Source organism: Camelus bactrianus, chromosome 22, assembly GCF_048773025.1.
Source record: "Camelus bactrianus isolate YW-2024 breed Bactrian camel chromosome 22, ASM4877302v1, whole genome shotgun sequence".
In the NCBI taxonomy this organism is placed as follows: Eukaryota; Metazoa; Chordata; class Mammalia; order Artiodactyla; family Camelidae; genus Camelus; species Camelus bactrianus.
The window spans coordinates 26,365,335-26,381,614 of record NC_133560.1 but is presented as its reverse complement, the minus strand read 5'-3'; the positions used below and the strand labels follow the sequence as shown (position 1 = coordinate 26,381,614).

The 16,280-nt window shown below is 51.5% G+C and overlaps 1 protein-coding gene across 3 annotated transcripts; it reads left to right on the top strand.

The window, feature by feature from the left end:
- The first annotated feature begins 2,515 nt into the window (after positions 1-2,515).
- MARCHF2 (membrane associated ring-CH-type finger 2) lies at positions 2,516-15,383 on the top strand. Of its 3 annotated transcripts, none has more exons than XM_074350863.1 (6): positions 2,516-2,654; positions 6,054-6,281; positions 10,485-10,680; positions 12,052-12,261; positions 13,784-13,848; positions 14,751-15,383. In XM_074350863.1, exons 2-6 carry the CDS (start codon positions 6,106-6,108, stop codon positions 14,815-14,817), a joined length of 714 nt encoding a protein of 237 aa, XP_074206964.1. In that variant the 5' UTR covers positions 2,516-2,654; positions 6,054-6,105; the 3' UTR covers positions 14,818-15,383. The 3 variants fall into 3 exon arrangements, with proteins under 3 accessions (XP_074206964.1, XP_074206965.1, XP_010965131.1); XM_074350864.1 differs by having other exon boundaries at positions 13,758-13,848; positions 14,751-14,868; XM_010966829.3 differs by lacking the exon at positions 13,784-13,848 and having other exon boundaries at positions 14,751-15,379.
- Positions 15,384-16,280: the final 897 nt, after the last annotated feature.

Sequence of the window (16,280 nt, the reverse complement as noted above, 5' to 3'; positions counted from 1 at the left end):
GAAACACGTGAAGGGGCTCAGATAAACCTTGGTTTTGGGTTAGAATTAGAGATACTGGTGTGCACTCATGGATTTAAAGAGATAATATAGGTACATATATATGTATTATGATGAGAGAAGCAAGAATTAATGATACTGTGGTAGCAACGAGCACATCTGGCACCCATCTTAGTTTCTAAATATCACTCCCCACTAAAAAGAATTAAGTCTCCTTGGAGAAATGGTTGATTCCAAAGCTGGGGCAGGTAGACACCCTGGAACCTCATGTTGAGCCAGTAAGGGAGGAAGTGCTTAAGGATGGAATTAGAAAAAACCATCATTTGGCAACCATTATCTGATAAAATAGACAGGCATGGCTGGCACCTCCTTGTCATTCTCTTTTTCCTGCCTTCATTGAGAGTGATGCCTGGAGCCACAGCAGCCATCTTGCCACCGTGAAAAAAAGGTCAAGAGAATCTCAGTCATTAACCCTATCATCATTTGATCAAATCAATGCCAGAAACCATTCTCCTTCAGAATTCTGGTAAATAAAAACAAAACCCTCTTTGCTAACAACAACAACAACAAAATTGATTCAGGCGAGAGTCATCAATGAATATTAAATGGGAGAAAGTTTGTTGAGGAGCAGGATATTTAATTAGGGAATCTGGGCCAAGGGTTTATAAGAGCTCTGTGCATTATTTCTGCAACATTTATGTAAATTTGGCATTATTTTAAGGTAAAAAAATTTAAAAACTCAACTACATGAATTTAAACAGTTGATGTGTTTTGACCTGCAATCACTATCCTTACTGAAGGTTAAATTGTCCAATTTGTGGCCAGTGGAAGCTTCTAGTTGGCTCCCACTGACAATACATTACTAGATAATGTCTTTGATGACTTCTGAGCTTTCTGGTATATCAGGATGTGCCAGGTTCACCTGTACATTTCCCACCCCAATCCAGAGTCAGATGTTTCCCCAATGTTCCTGGCTTCTTTCAGTTAGAAATGGTATTTAGAGACAATGATCTGGGTTGAAGTGGTGCTCATCACAATGAAGTTGGGTTCTTTGTTTCAGATCTTTTTTGGTGGACAGAGCTAGGAAATATTTGCTTTGTATGAGGCTAAAATGTATCCTGATACTCCCAATTTAAATTCAAGACCACAGAGTTTTTATTTGTGATCAAGCTTACATCTGTGTCTCCTTCACTACCTCTGAAAATCCCAGTTCTTTACACCAACAGAATCACTCCTTTGCTTTATCCCATGCTAAATGTGCAAGAAGGTCAGAATAACAATTTTAACACTACCACCAATATAGTGGTGTGTACAGTCAAAATGTTGTGTTTTAAAGTCACGTGGAGTTCATCTCTGTGTTGTTTCATCGGCAACTGGACACACAGGTTAATTCATTTTAATTTTGCTTTTAGGGATATCTTACATTTAAATGTTTGCTTTAAAATGATACACAATATTTACATGGTTGTAAAGTCAAATATATAAAGCAAGGTCTGTTTTTTAAAGTCTAACTTGTATCTTTGTCACCCACATCCTACTATCTCCCTCTATAGGTAAACATTTTTAAAATGTCATGATTCATTGTTCCGATTTTGAAAAATATAAGCTTGTACAACATTAATATATAACTAGGTAACTGAGCCAATCTATATATTCAATAAAGGCAGGGGCAGGGGAGAAAGAAGTATTGAGGCAATTCTCCATCTTACCTCAGGCTTTTGCATGTGCCGAAATCTGCCCGGGAGTCTTTTATCCTCTTCTCTCCTAATGAACCACTACTCACACATTAGTTGTCAGTTCAGTTGCTTCTTTAGGGAGATATTTCTGGACTTTCCAAATATTCCATAATTTGCCTCCCTCACTTGCTCCAATTTATTTAGCACTTATGTAATTAATAATTAATGTCTGCCTCACTCCCTAGATTGAAGTCCAGGAGGGCAGCAAGATAGGCCTTACTCAGCATTGTCCCCCCAATGTCTTGCACATGACTGGCTCGTAATAAGCTCTCTTAGTGATTCTTATTACATCTAGTGAATTAATCTATTGCATGAATATATAAATGTGAAAGACGAATAAATGAAGCTGGCTTCAGGCTCTTCCACAGCCCCCTAATCTCTCTAGGCTTCTGTTCCCTCTCTGTAAAATGTGATAGGACGGTCCATCCCTCCCCCAGGATTGATGAGAAGTATGATGAAGGTGATGAATACTTAAAAATCCCTTTGCCAGTGGCACGCTGAATTCTGTAACGGTTTATTTATTAACAAGCACTGGTCGTCGTCAGGTGGAGCCACGAGCGCCGCTCGTGCCCCAAGTCGCGATGGGGCGGGGCCAGGGGTGGGGGCGGGGCCAGTGCTGGGGCGGAGCCAGGACGCGGCAGGGGCGGAGCCAGCAGCTGCGGCGCCGCGGGGCCTGTGCGGCCCAGGACGTCCCCGTCGCCTCTGGCCCCGCCTCCCAGGGCGGGACGTGCACGGCGATTGGTCAGTATGGGCGAGAGGCGGTTGCCATTGGCCCGCGGCACTGTCTGCTCGGCGGGCGGTGTCTGGACGCAGGTGCCGGCCGGAGCGGAGCGAGCGGCGCTGAAGGGACCGGCCGGGCCGGGACCAGGGCCGGGACAAGTGGAGGGGTCTGCGCGGCCGCCCGGCCCGGCCGCGGATCAGGTAGGCACGGGCGGCAGAATGGGTTGGGGGGCGCCGATCCGCGGGCCGGCACCGGGTTCGAGGCCGGAGCCCAGCCCCCAGGCAGGACGGCCGAGTTCGGACCCTCGGCCTCAGCCTTCCCAGGGACTAGGGGATCGCAGTTCCCGTCGTGAACACGGCAGGAGTACCCCTGGGGCCTGGCACACAGTAGGTGCCTATCTCAGCCTCGGTTTCTTCATCTGTGAAAACGGGTCATGCCAGCACCAACCTAATGGGGCTGTTAGGAGGATTCAGGAGGTGGCAGATGAAGAAAGCGCCCTGCACATAGTAGGTGGTCAATAAGTGACCAGTCACCTTCCGCAACCTCCTTCTCAGAGAGGCTCTGCCAGGAAAACAGTAAGTATAATGACCCGGACACTTGCTTAGCAGAGTGCCTGCCAGTTAGTGGGTGCTCAAAACAGGGTAGCCGAAATTTATAGGATTAGCTCATTTAGTCACCTAGGGACAATATTAGGAGGAAATGCTAGAAATGTTCCTTGCTATAGGGATGAGGAAATCAAGGCTCAGAGAAGTCAAGTCTTTTGTTCAGGCCTACACAGCAGGTTAAGGTCAGAGCTGGGATTAGAACTTGGCCTCCAATGCAGGGCCATGCAAGTACTGGAGGGCCCACAGGAACCTCTCTGTGGTAAGCGAAGAGGAATGAATGTATTCCACAGATTCCACCTTTATCCTAAAAATGAGCGTTTGTTGAGTGCTTACTATGTGCCAGGCACTGGCTGTACCTTGTTTCATCAAACCCTCCCAACAGCTCAGTAAGCTGATGATGGTAATTAATTACAAGAGCTAATATTTACTGATTTATTCATATTTATGTAAGTATGAGCTGGGTATCATTGTGACCCCCATTTTACAGAAGAGAAATCCAAGGCCCAGAGAGTGAAACATTTGAACCAAGAGGACACTGTAGGGATTAGGGCCCTCTGACTCTTCTCTCAATTTCCTGCCCTCAGAAAAAGGAGGCTGAGTAGGTGTGGAAAGGTTGTGATGCCTTGGTGCCACCCCAGATAAGCCTAGCCAAGGGAGAGCTTCATCGGAGGAGTTGAGCCTGGGTGCTCCTCAGGAAGCCACTCAGCCGACACAGTCCACTAGCTCTGTCAACTTATTTGACAAAGAAGGATGAGGCCCAGAAAAGCAAAATGACTTATTCCAGGACACATAGCATCAGTAACAGAGTCAGGACTTTAAAGAACCCAGGTTTCTTGAGTCCCAGAACCACTCACTGGACTAAGTTCAAATCCTGGCACTGTCCTGTCTTAGCTGTGTGACTTGGAGCAAGTAGCTTCTTCTCTCTGAGCCTCAGTCACCTCATCTGTCAAATGGGGATAACTATTGGACTTTCGTCATAGGTTTGTTGTGAAGACTCATTGAAATCCATCTCCTGGGCACTGGGCCAAGTTTGCTGGAGGCATTGGCTCCCTCTCCCATCCCAGCAGCCCCAGAGCTGAGTCCACCCTGCAGCCACCCCAGCCTTGCATCCAGCCTTGAGTTTGGCCTCTGTCAAGCCCAGGCCTCTGGAGTTTGCCCAGACCTTTAGCCTCTAAACATTTTCTATTCCCATCATGGATGCTGGTAGACCAGGGTCTGGGGGTCAAGAGACCTGGCTCTCCCACCTTGCTCTTCCACAGGATGAATGGGGCAACTCTGAACCAGATGCAGGGCCAGGCACTGCAAATGACTGATGTGGTTAAGCCGGTAGATGAAGAAGTGAGAGCATTTCAGAGAAGGGCACATTCTGCAAGGGCCATGATGTGGATACCAGTGGCGCTTTGGCCAGGGTGGTCAGGGGAGGCCTCGCTGGGGAGGTGAACTTTAAAGGGGATACTTTTTTTTTTTTTTTTTAATTGAGTTATAGTCATTTTTAAAGGGGACACTTCTAACAGCAGTTTGAGTTCAGTAAGCTTAGCACAGTACCCAGCTGGCAGTAGGTACTTAGTAAACAGTAGGTGCTATTGTTATTTGGGTGATTTGTAGGCCTGACATTAGCAGATTGACCAGTGGCTATCCTTGCAGGGGCAGGAGACATGGCCTCCCTGCTGCATGCATTCCCTTGGGTAGTCTAGTTGCATCCCTCCTGACCTCTCAGTTGGAAGCTCTGGCCACAGGCACTCAGGAGGCACAGCAGTGTCCACAACATGCCAGGCCTGGCCACTGCCCTGCGGATGTTATCTCGGTCACACAGCCTTCCTCCCGGCTTCCTTCTGCCTCTGGGCTAACACTTGCTTATCTGGCTGACAGCAGCCCAACTATGGAGGCTCAGAAGGGCCTGTTGGGCCACAAGGGCTTCTGGCTGAGCTGTTCAGAGAGCGTTGATCAGGCAGCAGACCGCCCTGGTGCAAAAAGTTAGCCAGTAACTCACACTGCTTTTCTTCCCACCTCTTTGTTTGGGTTTCAGAGTTTGGCTGGCAAAGGTTGGTAAAAATCAACTGTAGCGGTGCCTCAGGGAGTGTTTCTGAGGTCTCGAACCATAGCTTCTGGGGACAAATGGTGGCATACAAGCCGATCTGGGGACAGGGGTCCTCAGCTTCAGAGCACCTGTATTGGCTTCAAGGGGATTTTGTTAGTTTCATGGTGTTCTCAGAGAGAAACACACAAGCCTCACCAGCCGCTTCTTGGATGAAAGAGAAGCTTGCCAAGGGTTCCTTTTTGGCAGGTCAGACCTTGCACTGGGGAGAGGAACCCTGCTGAAGTCACCCACCCAGAGCAGACTCCATATTGCTGCCGGAGACTCCTGCTGCCTCCCGTGGCCTCTCCTTGGGGACAGAGGCACGGCCTAGAGCAGCTGCTCTGGTGGGTGGGGACAGAGACTACCATGGTCCTCCCCAGCCTGGGCTACTTCCTTTATAACATGAGTTATCAAGGAGCTCAGAGCCCTGCAAGAGGCTGTGAACCAGAAGGGTTAAGGTGACTCACCAGCGTGGTCTGTTGGGCCAAGTTTTTAGGTCAGGTCCATCCCCCTCCAAGGCAGGCTTATGATGTCTGAGCCCGGCCCTGGAAATCGATTCACAGAGAACAGTCCCTACGTGGCTGGCCGCCATGGTTCTGGTCCTGACAGGTCCTTCCACACAGCACGTGCTTAGTCGCTGTTGAGCGCAGTTACCATGTCTGGAAAGGTGATGGTGGGGGTGACCTGCATGCTGTGAGGGCTGGGCTGGCTTTTTTTAGGAGAGTCAGAGAGAATATAACTGAGCTCCCGAAGAGGGCCAGGCCCGGGTTGAGCTGCACGTGTGATCTCATTAAATCCTCACAGCCCACTCCAAAACCCCATCTTACAGACTGGGTAACTGAGGCTCAGACAGCTGGATTTGGTCTGTGTGTGGTTTGCTAACCTTGCCCTTAATCTTCCTGCTGGCCTCTCGCCAGGCTCCTGGGACCATGGGCCTCAGGCCCTGAGGACACGGGGCTCCCTGTGGCCATGACGACGGGTGACTGCTGTCACCTCCCCGGCTCCCTGTGCGACTGCTCCGGCAGCCCCGCCTTCTCCAAGGTCGTGGAGGCCACGGGCCTTGGGCCACCCCAGTATGTGGCACAAGTGACTTCAAGGGACGGCCGGCTCCTCTCGACTGTCATCAGGGCCTTGGACACACCGAGGTAAGTGGTGACCAAGCCAGGGTCTTCACCTCTACTTACTTTGCTCTCTGGCCCAAGGGATTTCCTCCCAGCCCCGGGGTCAGAAATCTAACCGCCTTAAGGGGCCTGGTGGGTAAAGAGACCAGAGAAAGGGGCCCAGTCAATAATGAGCCCGCAGAAACAAGAGGCCCAGGCTAGCTAGGTCTGATTCTGCAAGAAAGGCAGAGACTCCAGATTATTCTGTGAAATCTGAAGATCAGACGTTGGTGGGTAGCTCACATCTAGGGGAGGCAGCGTGAGGGAGTGGTTGGCCATGCAGGCTGTGGACCCCTGGTGCCTCGGCTCCAGTCCTAAGTGGAAGCCTCTCTCCTTGAATGACCCAGAACAAGTTGCTTCAATCCCATATCTCTAGACTGGGGACATCTTCTTCTTTGGGTAGTTCTGAGAGTCCGTTGCTGTAGTCCACAGAAAGCTCCTGCAAGGGGCTTTGCCACCTTGTAAGCCTTTGAGAAATGTCTTGAAACCTCGGTACAGCCTGCCAGGCTCACGTCACACGTGAGTGGAATCTGCCTGGCTCACCCATTTGTCATCAATTCCAAGGAAAAGAGATTTAAGGAAATCCTACACCAACTGAAGTCCACGTGAACTCATTAAGATTTAAAATAGCCACCAGTTTTCCGATTGCAATGTGTGGTTGTTATGTTTATGCAATATGATTAAATTCATATGCTTTTCTTTCCAATTTTTTTATTGTTAAGCTATCATATACAATTAAGCTTCTTAACCATTTTAAAGTGTACAGTTCAATGGCTTTAAGTGGATGCAAGGTGTTGTGCAACTATCATCACCATTCAACCACCTAGCTTTTTTTTTTTTTTTAAATGCAGGTACTGGGGATTGAACCCAGGACCTCATGTATGCTAGCATGTGCTCGACCACTGAGCTATACCTTCCCCACCAACCCCATAACTTTTGGTCTTGCAAAACTGAAACTCTGGCCCCACTAAACACTGACCCCTCCCCCCAGCCCCTGGTACCCACCATCCTGCTTTCTGTCTCTATGGATCTGACCCCTCTAGGGACCTCCTATGAGTGGAATCAGACACTATGTGCCCTTCAGGGACTGGCTTCTTTCACTGAGCATCCTGTCCTTAAGGTTCATCCATGTAGCAAATGTCAGAATGAACTCATAAGCTTTTCATTCACCCATAAAAAGAAGCCAGTGGAAGCCTTGCTGTGCTTTGGAGGGGGCTCACTGCTGGTCACCCTCTAAGCCTCTACCTGGCATCACTTCCTCCAGGAAGCCTTCCTAAGCCCAGATGAGATTGGGAGTTCTCCTTCTGGGCTTCCTCCAGGATGTCGGTTTTTATGTCTGCATCTCCATCAGACCCCTTGAGGTCGGGACTGGGTCTGTGCTGCTTGAGCAAGGCTAGGAGCAAGGGGACCCTTCGCAGGCTCAGGGGTCGCATAGCCAGAGCTGCCAGGGTGGGGAGCGGGGGAGGAGGCCTCCCTCTCTGGGGTTCCTGAGGGCCCCTGAGTGAGTGATGAGTTGACATCACCTTGCGCCACCCTCCCTTTTTACACCTGGGGAAACTGAGGCCCAGAGGGACCTGGATGCCCGCCAGAGCAGAGTCACTGAGCCTAGCCAGGGCTCCCCCTTGGGTGCTGGGGGCAGGGCGGGGAGAAGCTTATTCGGTCCCATCAGCCTCCCCTGCAGCCCTCAGAGACCCAGGCAGGCAGCGGCAGCCCAGCCCAGCAGCCTCTCCGTGGTCCAGCTGGTGGTCAGGGCAGCCCTGCCCACTGAGACCACAAGACCCTCTTGATCTGCCCCCCTTGGCCTCTTCGCCGCTGGCTTCTCCCCTCCGTCTTTTGATGCAGCTCAACCCCAGCTTGCCTGGGCTGAAGGCCTGGGCAGAACAGCCCTTCCCAGAGAGAAGGTGGCTGTTTTTCAAGTAAATGAGGATCCACCCACCACCACAGGCTGGCAGAGGTGCTGGGTTTGGCCGAGGCCACCATGTACCTCCTTCCCCTTGCCCTGTAACTTGTCTTCCTTACCAGCCTCTGCCCTCTGTGAGCAGGGAGGGTGGGGCTCAAAGATAGCAAACCCAGCGCCTGGCTGGTCCCACAACTGGAAGATCAAGTCTTACATTTCGCCTCAAAGGAGACCCTGATTCCTGGGGGCACGTGACACCCCAAGTGGGGCAGAAAGTTCCTGGGCCCTGAACCTGAAACCCGAGAGGCATCCTGCAAAGGCTCAGGCTTGGGGCCAGCATCTGGGGCCCCTCCAGCCTCTCTGAGCCTCAGTCCTCCCTGTCCCCCCGCCCCTCCCAGTCTGTGAGCTGGCCCAGGCCCTCCTGGAAGCTGCTCTGGGCATTTCTGCATCCCTAGCCCTCCACCTGCCCTCCTCCTACTGCCTGCCTCCCATGGCTTCCTCACTCACACTCCCTTCCGCTCATGGGGGATGCTATGGGCCGCTCCACCAGGGTCCATGGATGTCTCACCCACTCCGCCGGCCCATTTCCTTCTTACTTGTATCATTTGCATTATTTTCCTGCCAAAATTTCTTGAGAGTGAAGCCCATTTCCCTTGCTTTCCCACCTGGTGGCAGGCATCTTATGTAGCAGAGTCTAACAGGGGCACTGGAGCGACTTCCTTGGGCTCGAATCCCCGCTTTGCTCACGACTAGCTGTGTGAGTTTGTACAAAACAAGTTACATTGGAGACCTCGATCAAGTCATGCCTCGATGCCTCAGTTTCCCCATCTATAAAAAGGGGGGCAGAAATAGCACCTTCTTCATAGGCTGCCTGTGATAACGAGACAAATTAGCCCAGATGTCGCTCTTTGAATGGCATGAGCGCTCAATAATAAATCAGTTTGCATTTTATTTTCTTTGGTTTTGTTTCCTGTGAACTTGCTCCTCCGAAGTAGGGTTCCCCAGGACAAACCCCAGATTGATGTGGCTCACCCTCAAGGTCCCCGTCACTTCCACTTCCCCGGCTTGGTTTCCGGAGCAGGGATCTCTTTCCCGTTAACTTCGTGTAGGGGGAGCATGGGATCAGGTTGTGGGAGCAGAGTGGAGCCTGGCCTGCCCTTTTGACATTGTAGGACAAAGCAGTCCTGGCATAGGACTGATGACCAGAAAGCAGACCTTAGGGGTCAGCTCAGTTCTTGGGTTTCAAAGCATCCAGGCCCTGCCCCCCAGCAGAAGACACAGAGAAAAGGATAAAAAGTTTCCAAGGTGAAATCAGCATTATCTGGAAAACAGCTCTCCTGCTCCGCCTCCTTCGTGTGTTCCCCGCAGTCCGCTCTCTGGGCAGAAATGTCTGGAAAACAATGACTCATGTACTGGACTGCCTCTGATCCCACCACGGCCACGCCCCTGGCCTCCTGAGCTGCCCCAGGAAGGACCCGGCATCCCCTGAGACTGGACTGGAGCCGAGACTTCCCCGAAGCATCTTCCTGTGGATGCTATTTATGTCTGTTTTCTGAGCCTCACTAGAGCAGAGGAGCCGGGAAGCTCTTCTCCCTGGATGTGCAGGTTTCTCAGGTAGCATGGCCTTCAGGTGTGGCTAGATCCAGAGGCTCTAAGGATGTCCTTGAGAACTGCCTCTCCCTGTCTCTTGGCTCTGCTTTCCTCTGTTTTGGCATTATTCACAGACTCCACGTGGAGACCAGGCTGGTGCCAGACTTACATCAGCCATGCTGCCCGTAGATCTGGAGTTTAGGGGAAAAAAAAAAAAAAAGAATTTCAGGAATTAATTCCCAGTGGCTCTGATTGCATCACATATACCCTTCCCCCAGTAGGTCCGTGTGACCAGGGGTGTATGGTGTTTTGATTGGTCAGGCCTAAGGACATCAGGGGTGTTGTCCGTGCTGCCCCAGTCCTTAAGGATCAGGAGTTGAGAGTGGGTGGTTGCCCAGCACCAACAGGGTGGTATTGTACCAAAAGAAAGAGCAGGCGCTGGGCAGGCAGGTACAAGTGATGCTCACTGTGGGCCTAAAAAGGTGCCACAGGAACTACAGGGAGAAGCACATCCCTCTACCTATGGGAGTCTGGGAAGGCTTTCCAAAGGAAAGGGCATTTGGAGCTGGGCATTGAAGGATGGGTAGGAGTTTTCCATGTGGCAGCAGAGGGGCAATGCTGCCCTTGTGATCCAGTGTGTAGTGAAGCAGGCACAGGCAGGAAGCTTGATCATTACTCATGTGTCCTGTCTCTGTGTCTAGCGATGGTCCCTTCTGCCGGATCTGCCATGAGGGAGCGAACGGGGAGAGCTTGCTGTCTCCATGTGGTTGCACTGGCACTCTGGGTGCCGTGCACAAGAGCTGTCTGGAGAGGTGGCTTTCCTCATCCAACACCAGCTACTGTGAGCTGTGCCATACAGAGTTTGCAGTGGAGAAGCGACCCCGGCCCCTCACAGAGGTACGCTTGGGAGCCTGAGGTTGGAGCAGGCAGAGGGGAGGAAGGCAGGCCTGGGGCCAGAGGAGGGAACTGCCTGGAGGGTCCTGGTGGGCTGGGGAAGCAGCTTGTCTCTAGAGGAGAACCTCTGCGCTGATGGGGGTGGCAGACCTGATGGACCCTGTGCCCCCCTTCCCTGTTTTGGTCACTTCAGGTGACCCTGAAGCTGAGACCTGAGGACTAAGAAGGGGCCCCAACCTGGGGAAGGGCAGTCCTGCCAGAAAGGGCACAGCAAGTGCAAGGGCCCTGAGGCCAGGAGGAGTTTGGTGTTCTTGATGAAGCCCATGTGGCTGGAGTGGAGAGAGTTAAAGGGGGAGGAGAGGGGCCTGGAAGGAGGGGTGGTGGCCTCACTGGGTTTTGTGGGCCCAGCTGAGCTGGGAAGCTTAGACTGTTGTCTGAGTGTGATGGGTCAGGGTATTCCCAGGTGTGGCCGGAGCCGCTTGGCTTCCCAGAGCACTGTGGGCCTCCTGGGCACCCTCCAGATTCCTCCCTGCCCTGCCCTCCCTGTGAACTGCAGGATGATGTCACAGGGCTGAGGTAGAGGCTCCTGGGAGGGCCCCTGGCCCACCCAGGACTTGGGCTATAAGAGGACAGTGGGAGGGAGAGCCAGTCTGTCTGCATCCCCTCCCCCTTCTCCGTCGTGCTCCCACCTCCTCCTGCCTACACTTGGTCTGGACCACACACTCTCACCCCAGTGTCTTTGCACATGTTGTTCTTACAGCCAGGAGCACCGTCTCCCCTACTCTTTGTGCAGCTCCTTTGGTTCTCCTGTGTCACATCCTTGGCAAGGCCTTCCCTGCCCTGACCACCCAACCCGTTTCATGCCTCCCCTGACTAGTGCTGGGGCTCTGGGAGGGCAGGGACCTTTTCCATTCTACTCATCTGAATTTTGTGATGAAGCGCATTTCTCTTGCCCCAACATCCATGGCACGCGGTGTAGCATAGCGGCCAAGGGCGCACAGTCCCTGGGGCCAGACTTCCTAGGCTCCAGGCCTGGCTTTGTGGATGACTCGCCCACGTGCATTGGCACAAATTAGTCAGCCGCTCTGCGCCCTCAGTTTCCCCCATTTGTAAAATGGGGGCAGAATGCCTAGCACCTGTCAGGGCCTGTCCTGTCCTAGTCTCAGGAAGTATTTGAAAGAAGGAAAGGATATGGGGAGGGGGTGTAGCGCCAGGCAGGAGGCTGGTCCTACAGGGATCAGGGATGAAACTGAGCATCAGCGGAGGGGAGAGCAGGGTATGGGGGTCCCGCACCCCATTCCCCCGGTGGATGCTCTAGGGAGGGCAGTGCAAGGTCCCCCTCACCATCTCTTCCTGCCTCATTCTTCTCCACAGTGGCTGAGGGACCCGGGGCCTCGGACAGAGAAGCGCACGCTGTGCTGCGACATGGTGTGCTTCCTGTTCATCACGCCGCTGGCTGCCATCTCGGGCTGGCTGTGCCTGCGCGGGGCCCAGGACCACCTCCGGCTGCACAGCCGGCTTGAGGCCGTGGGGCTCATCGCCCTCACCATCGCCCTCTTCACCATCTACGTCCTCTGGACGCTGGTGAGTGGCTGGTCATAGGGGATCAGGCCAGGGGTTTGGTCTGTGGCTTTGGGGAGCACTGCTCTGCCTGCCTCTGCTTATGGCCCTTGGATGGAAGCGATTCCCAGCATCTCACGGAGCTCCACATTCCAAGCCTGACCAAGGTCCAGGGAAGCCCTGAGCCAGGCATGAGCCTCCTGCCCCAAGGATACAAGGGTACCTGATCATCTCTGCTGAGTGTAGACCCCTCATCCTCGAGACCACCAGGACTGGACTGGCTGGGAGAGGTGGGGAGAGGGAGAGAGCCATCAAAAGCCTGGGAGAGAAAGAGTAGGAGGATAAGAGACACACAGAGAGAGGGGACGATCAAGAGACTGAGAGCAAAGGGACTGGGATGGAGAGAAAGTGACTGCGGTGGGGGTGTCATCCTGGCTTCCAGCTTCCGGCTTTCCGCAAGCGTTAGAACCCTTGCTCAGAGAGGAAAGGTTCCCAAAGTCCAGCCCCTCAGATAAAACCACTGTTGCCCGGCTGTGGGGGTGTTGCCTCCTCGATAATTCCTTCCCAGTGCTTCCACCAGCATATTTTTTTAAAAGCTTTTTTAAATTGAAGTATACACCAGCGTATTTCTTAATACAAACGGGATGAAATCATATGCACTGCTCTGCAGTCTGCTTGTTTTCACTTTGCTGATGTCCTTTACAAAAAAAGACAGCCACCCAACAATCGTTCATCATACGAGTGTGCTGTATTTGCTGTATTTATCTAACTAATCCCTTTTGATGGACACTGGGATTCTTTCCAGTGTTTTTCTTTTCTTTTTTTTCGCCATTATAAACAGTGCTTTGGGTGCCACCCATGCACACGTTTCTTGGAACTTACTTGGTCAAAGAAGATGGATTTTTGACATTTAATTGAAAAAGTGAGGTTTTTAAAATACACTTTATTACTGCAGTTTTAAGCTTTACAGCAAAATTGGGAAGCAGGTACACAGTCCTGAAAAATCCTCTTCCACAGCTGCACAGCTGCACAGCTTCCCCTGCTAGGAATGTGACACCAGAGCAGTACATTCGTTATGACTGATGAGCCAATATTGACATCCTGATCACCCCAAGTCCATGGTTTACATTAGGGTCCACTTTTGGTGTTGAACAATTTGTGGATTTGGACAAATGTGTAATGGCAGGTATCCACCATTAGAGGAGCGAATAGAATAGTTTCATGGCCCTAAAAATCCTTTGTCCTCTGCCTCTTCATCTTTCCCTCCCCCAGCCCTTGGCAACCACTGATCCTTTTACTGTTGCCATAGTTTTGCCTTTTCCAGACTGTCCTAGAGTTGAAATCATGCAGTATGTGGCCTATTCAGATTGACTTCTTTCACTTCATAATATGCATTTAAGTTTCCTCCATGTCTTTCATGGTTTGGAGTTCATTTATTATTTTTTTTAAATTTTTATTTTATGCTTTTTAACACCTTTATTGTGGTATGGTTCCTGTACAGTAAACTGCACATATTTCAGATGTACAGTTCGATGAATTTTGATAGGTGTCTACAGCCATGAAACCACTGCCACAATCAAGATACCTAAGATTTCCATCACTCCCCAAGAGGTACAATTTTCAAATTCCCAATTTATCCCTTCCCACCTCCTTTAACTCCTGGTTACCATAAGTTTGTTCTCTGTCTTTAAGTCTGTTTCTGTTTTGTAGATAAGTTCATTTGTGTCCTTTTTTAGATTCCACATATGATATCATATGGCATTTTTCTTTCTCTTTCTTACTTCACCTAGAATGATGATCTCCAGGTCCATCCATGTGGCTGCAAATGACATAATTTTATTCTTTTGTATGGCTGAGTAGTATTCCATTGTGTATATATATATATATATATATATATACACCACATCTTCTTTATCCAGTCATCTGTCCATGTATTTTTTTTAATTATCATTTTTAATTTTTATTCCTTAAAGGGGTCCTGGGAATTGAACTCAGGACCTCATGCATACCAAGCATGCACTCTTAACCACTGAGCTATTACCCTCTTCCCCTATAACTCATCTCCAAATAATATTCCATTGTCTGGATGTCCCATGTTCGGCTTATCCACTCACCTACTGAAGGACATCTTGACTGCTTCTAAATTTTAACAATTATGTGACCCACGGACATTTGGCCCATTCCTAGAGGCTGTATCACTTCACCGGCACCCTCTGAGAGTCAGGAAGGGAGATTCTTGGACACCCCCCGCCCCCCAGTCCATCCTGCTGCAGACCCTCGCACCTTGGCAGGGCCCTGAGTGCTGGCAGGAGTTTACCCCGGAGAGCAAATGAGTGTGTGTGCACCGCCTGTGTGGCAGATGCCCGGGCGCAGTCTCTGCTTTTGGAAGCACAAGGCTGGCCCTGGTCTGGGTCAAGGCAGGTGCCTCAGGGGTCCAGTCTTCCTCTCCTGGGGCTGGAGGGAGGCTGGCTGGCAGGCTGAACCCCCACCCATCCCCGCGTTGCCCCCCGCAGGTCTCCTTCCGTTACCATTGCCAGCTGTACTCCGAGTGGAGGAGGACCAACCAGAAAGTGCGCCTGAAGATCCGGGCCGCCGACAGCTCCGAGGGCTCCCAGCCCTCCCCGCTGGCGGCAGGACTGCTGAAGAAGGCGGCAGACGAGACGCCCGTGTGAAGGCCGGGCCGGCCGGGCCAGAGGCAGCTGGCGATGCCCTGGTGTTTGGAAGGACAGAAACTGAGCAACCCTTCCTGCCCACATGGCCGGAAACACTTCTTAGGCAGAGACCTGATTCTGGGAGTTGAATCAGGGATCCCGTGTGAAGTTATTGTCAGATTGTTTTGCACACTCTTGTACACGAGGAGGAGAACAGGCAGATGTAGTCCTGAGCTTCGGATGGAGCAGGCGCCCTGATCTCATTCCGAGGTCCACCAGGGCCGGCAGGCGAGGCCAGTCGAGGGCACCGATCTGGCCGGGAGGTCCCACAAGCTTCTGGCATTTCTCTGCACCTGGCTGGCCTGCTTGCCCGGCCCCCTCGACTTTATAAAGTTGCACCACAGTTTCAAACCCCCACCCCACCCCACCCCACCTCCACCCCCACCCCCAATGAATAAAAGGAGCCTTTGCTGGACAAAATGGACTTGTCTGTCCCGTTTCTGGACGGAGGCCTCAAAGTGAGGGTCCTGCACTGAGGGGAGTCAGGGACCGCACAGAGGTGCCAACAGCAACCCATGAGCTGGTTTGAGGGATCTGTTATGAAACACAGGGCAAGAAGCAAAGTCTGAGTATTCAAGGGAAGAGCAGGTACCAGACTATGAAATAAATGATTTAAAGGAAAGGTACAGTGGGGACGGTGTAGCTCAGTGGTAGAGTCCCTGCAGGAGGTCCTGGGTTCAATCCCCAATACCTCCGTTTTAAACAAACAAACAAACCAACCTAGTTACCCCCCCCCAATAGAAAAATGTACATAAGAATAGTTTCCACTTACTGTACATCTACCAAGGGCCAGATACTATGTTGGGTGCTTTATGCTCACTAATAACTAATGTCCACACTTACCAAGGGTCACCCACAGTGGGGCTCAGCTCTGAGCCTTAACAGGCATCTTTGCTCTGACTCTTGCTACCATCCTCAGCAGGAGGAATGGCTCTTACCTCCATTTTACAGATGAGAAGACTGATCCCCAGAGCAGGGAAGACTTTGTTGAAGGTCCCACTGCCCTAGGAAGTGGAGTTGGGGTAGATCCCAGGTCTGCATGGCCCCAGTGCCGAGCTTTCTGCTTCCCCTTCCCAGAGGACTCGAGAAAACAGCAGAATTACGGTTATGCTAATGACAGCACCTACCTCCTGAGCACCTTTGGAGGTTTTTCACACTTGAGGGTCCTTTGCATCGGGCCACATTTCATACTCAGAGCGGCCCTGAAACGTGGTTCTGGCATTCTCACTAATTTCATTTGCAGATGGGCAAACAGGCTCAGAACCGTGGGGTCACTCACCCCCAGGTTACACCTCCCCAGTGAGTCTAGTACTATGTCTGGTTGTTCTGTTG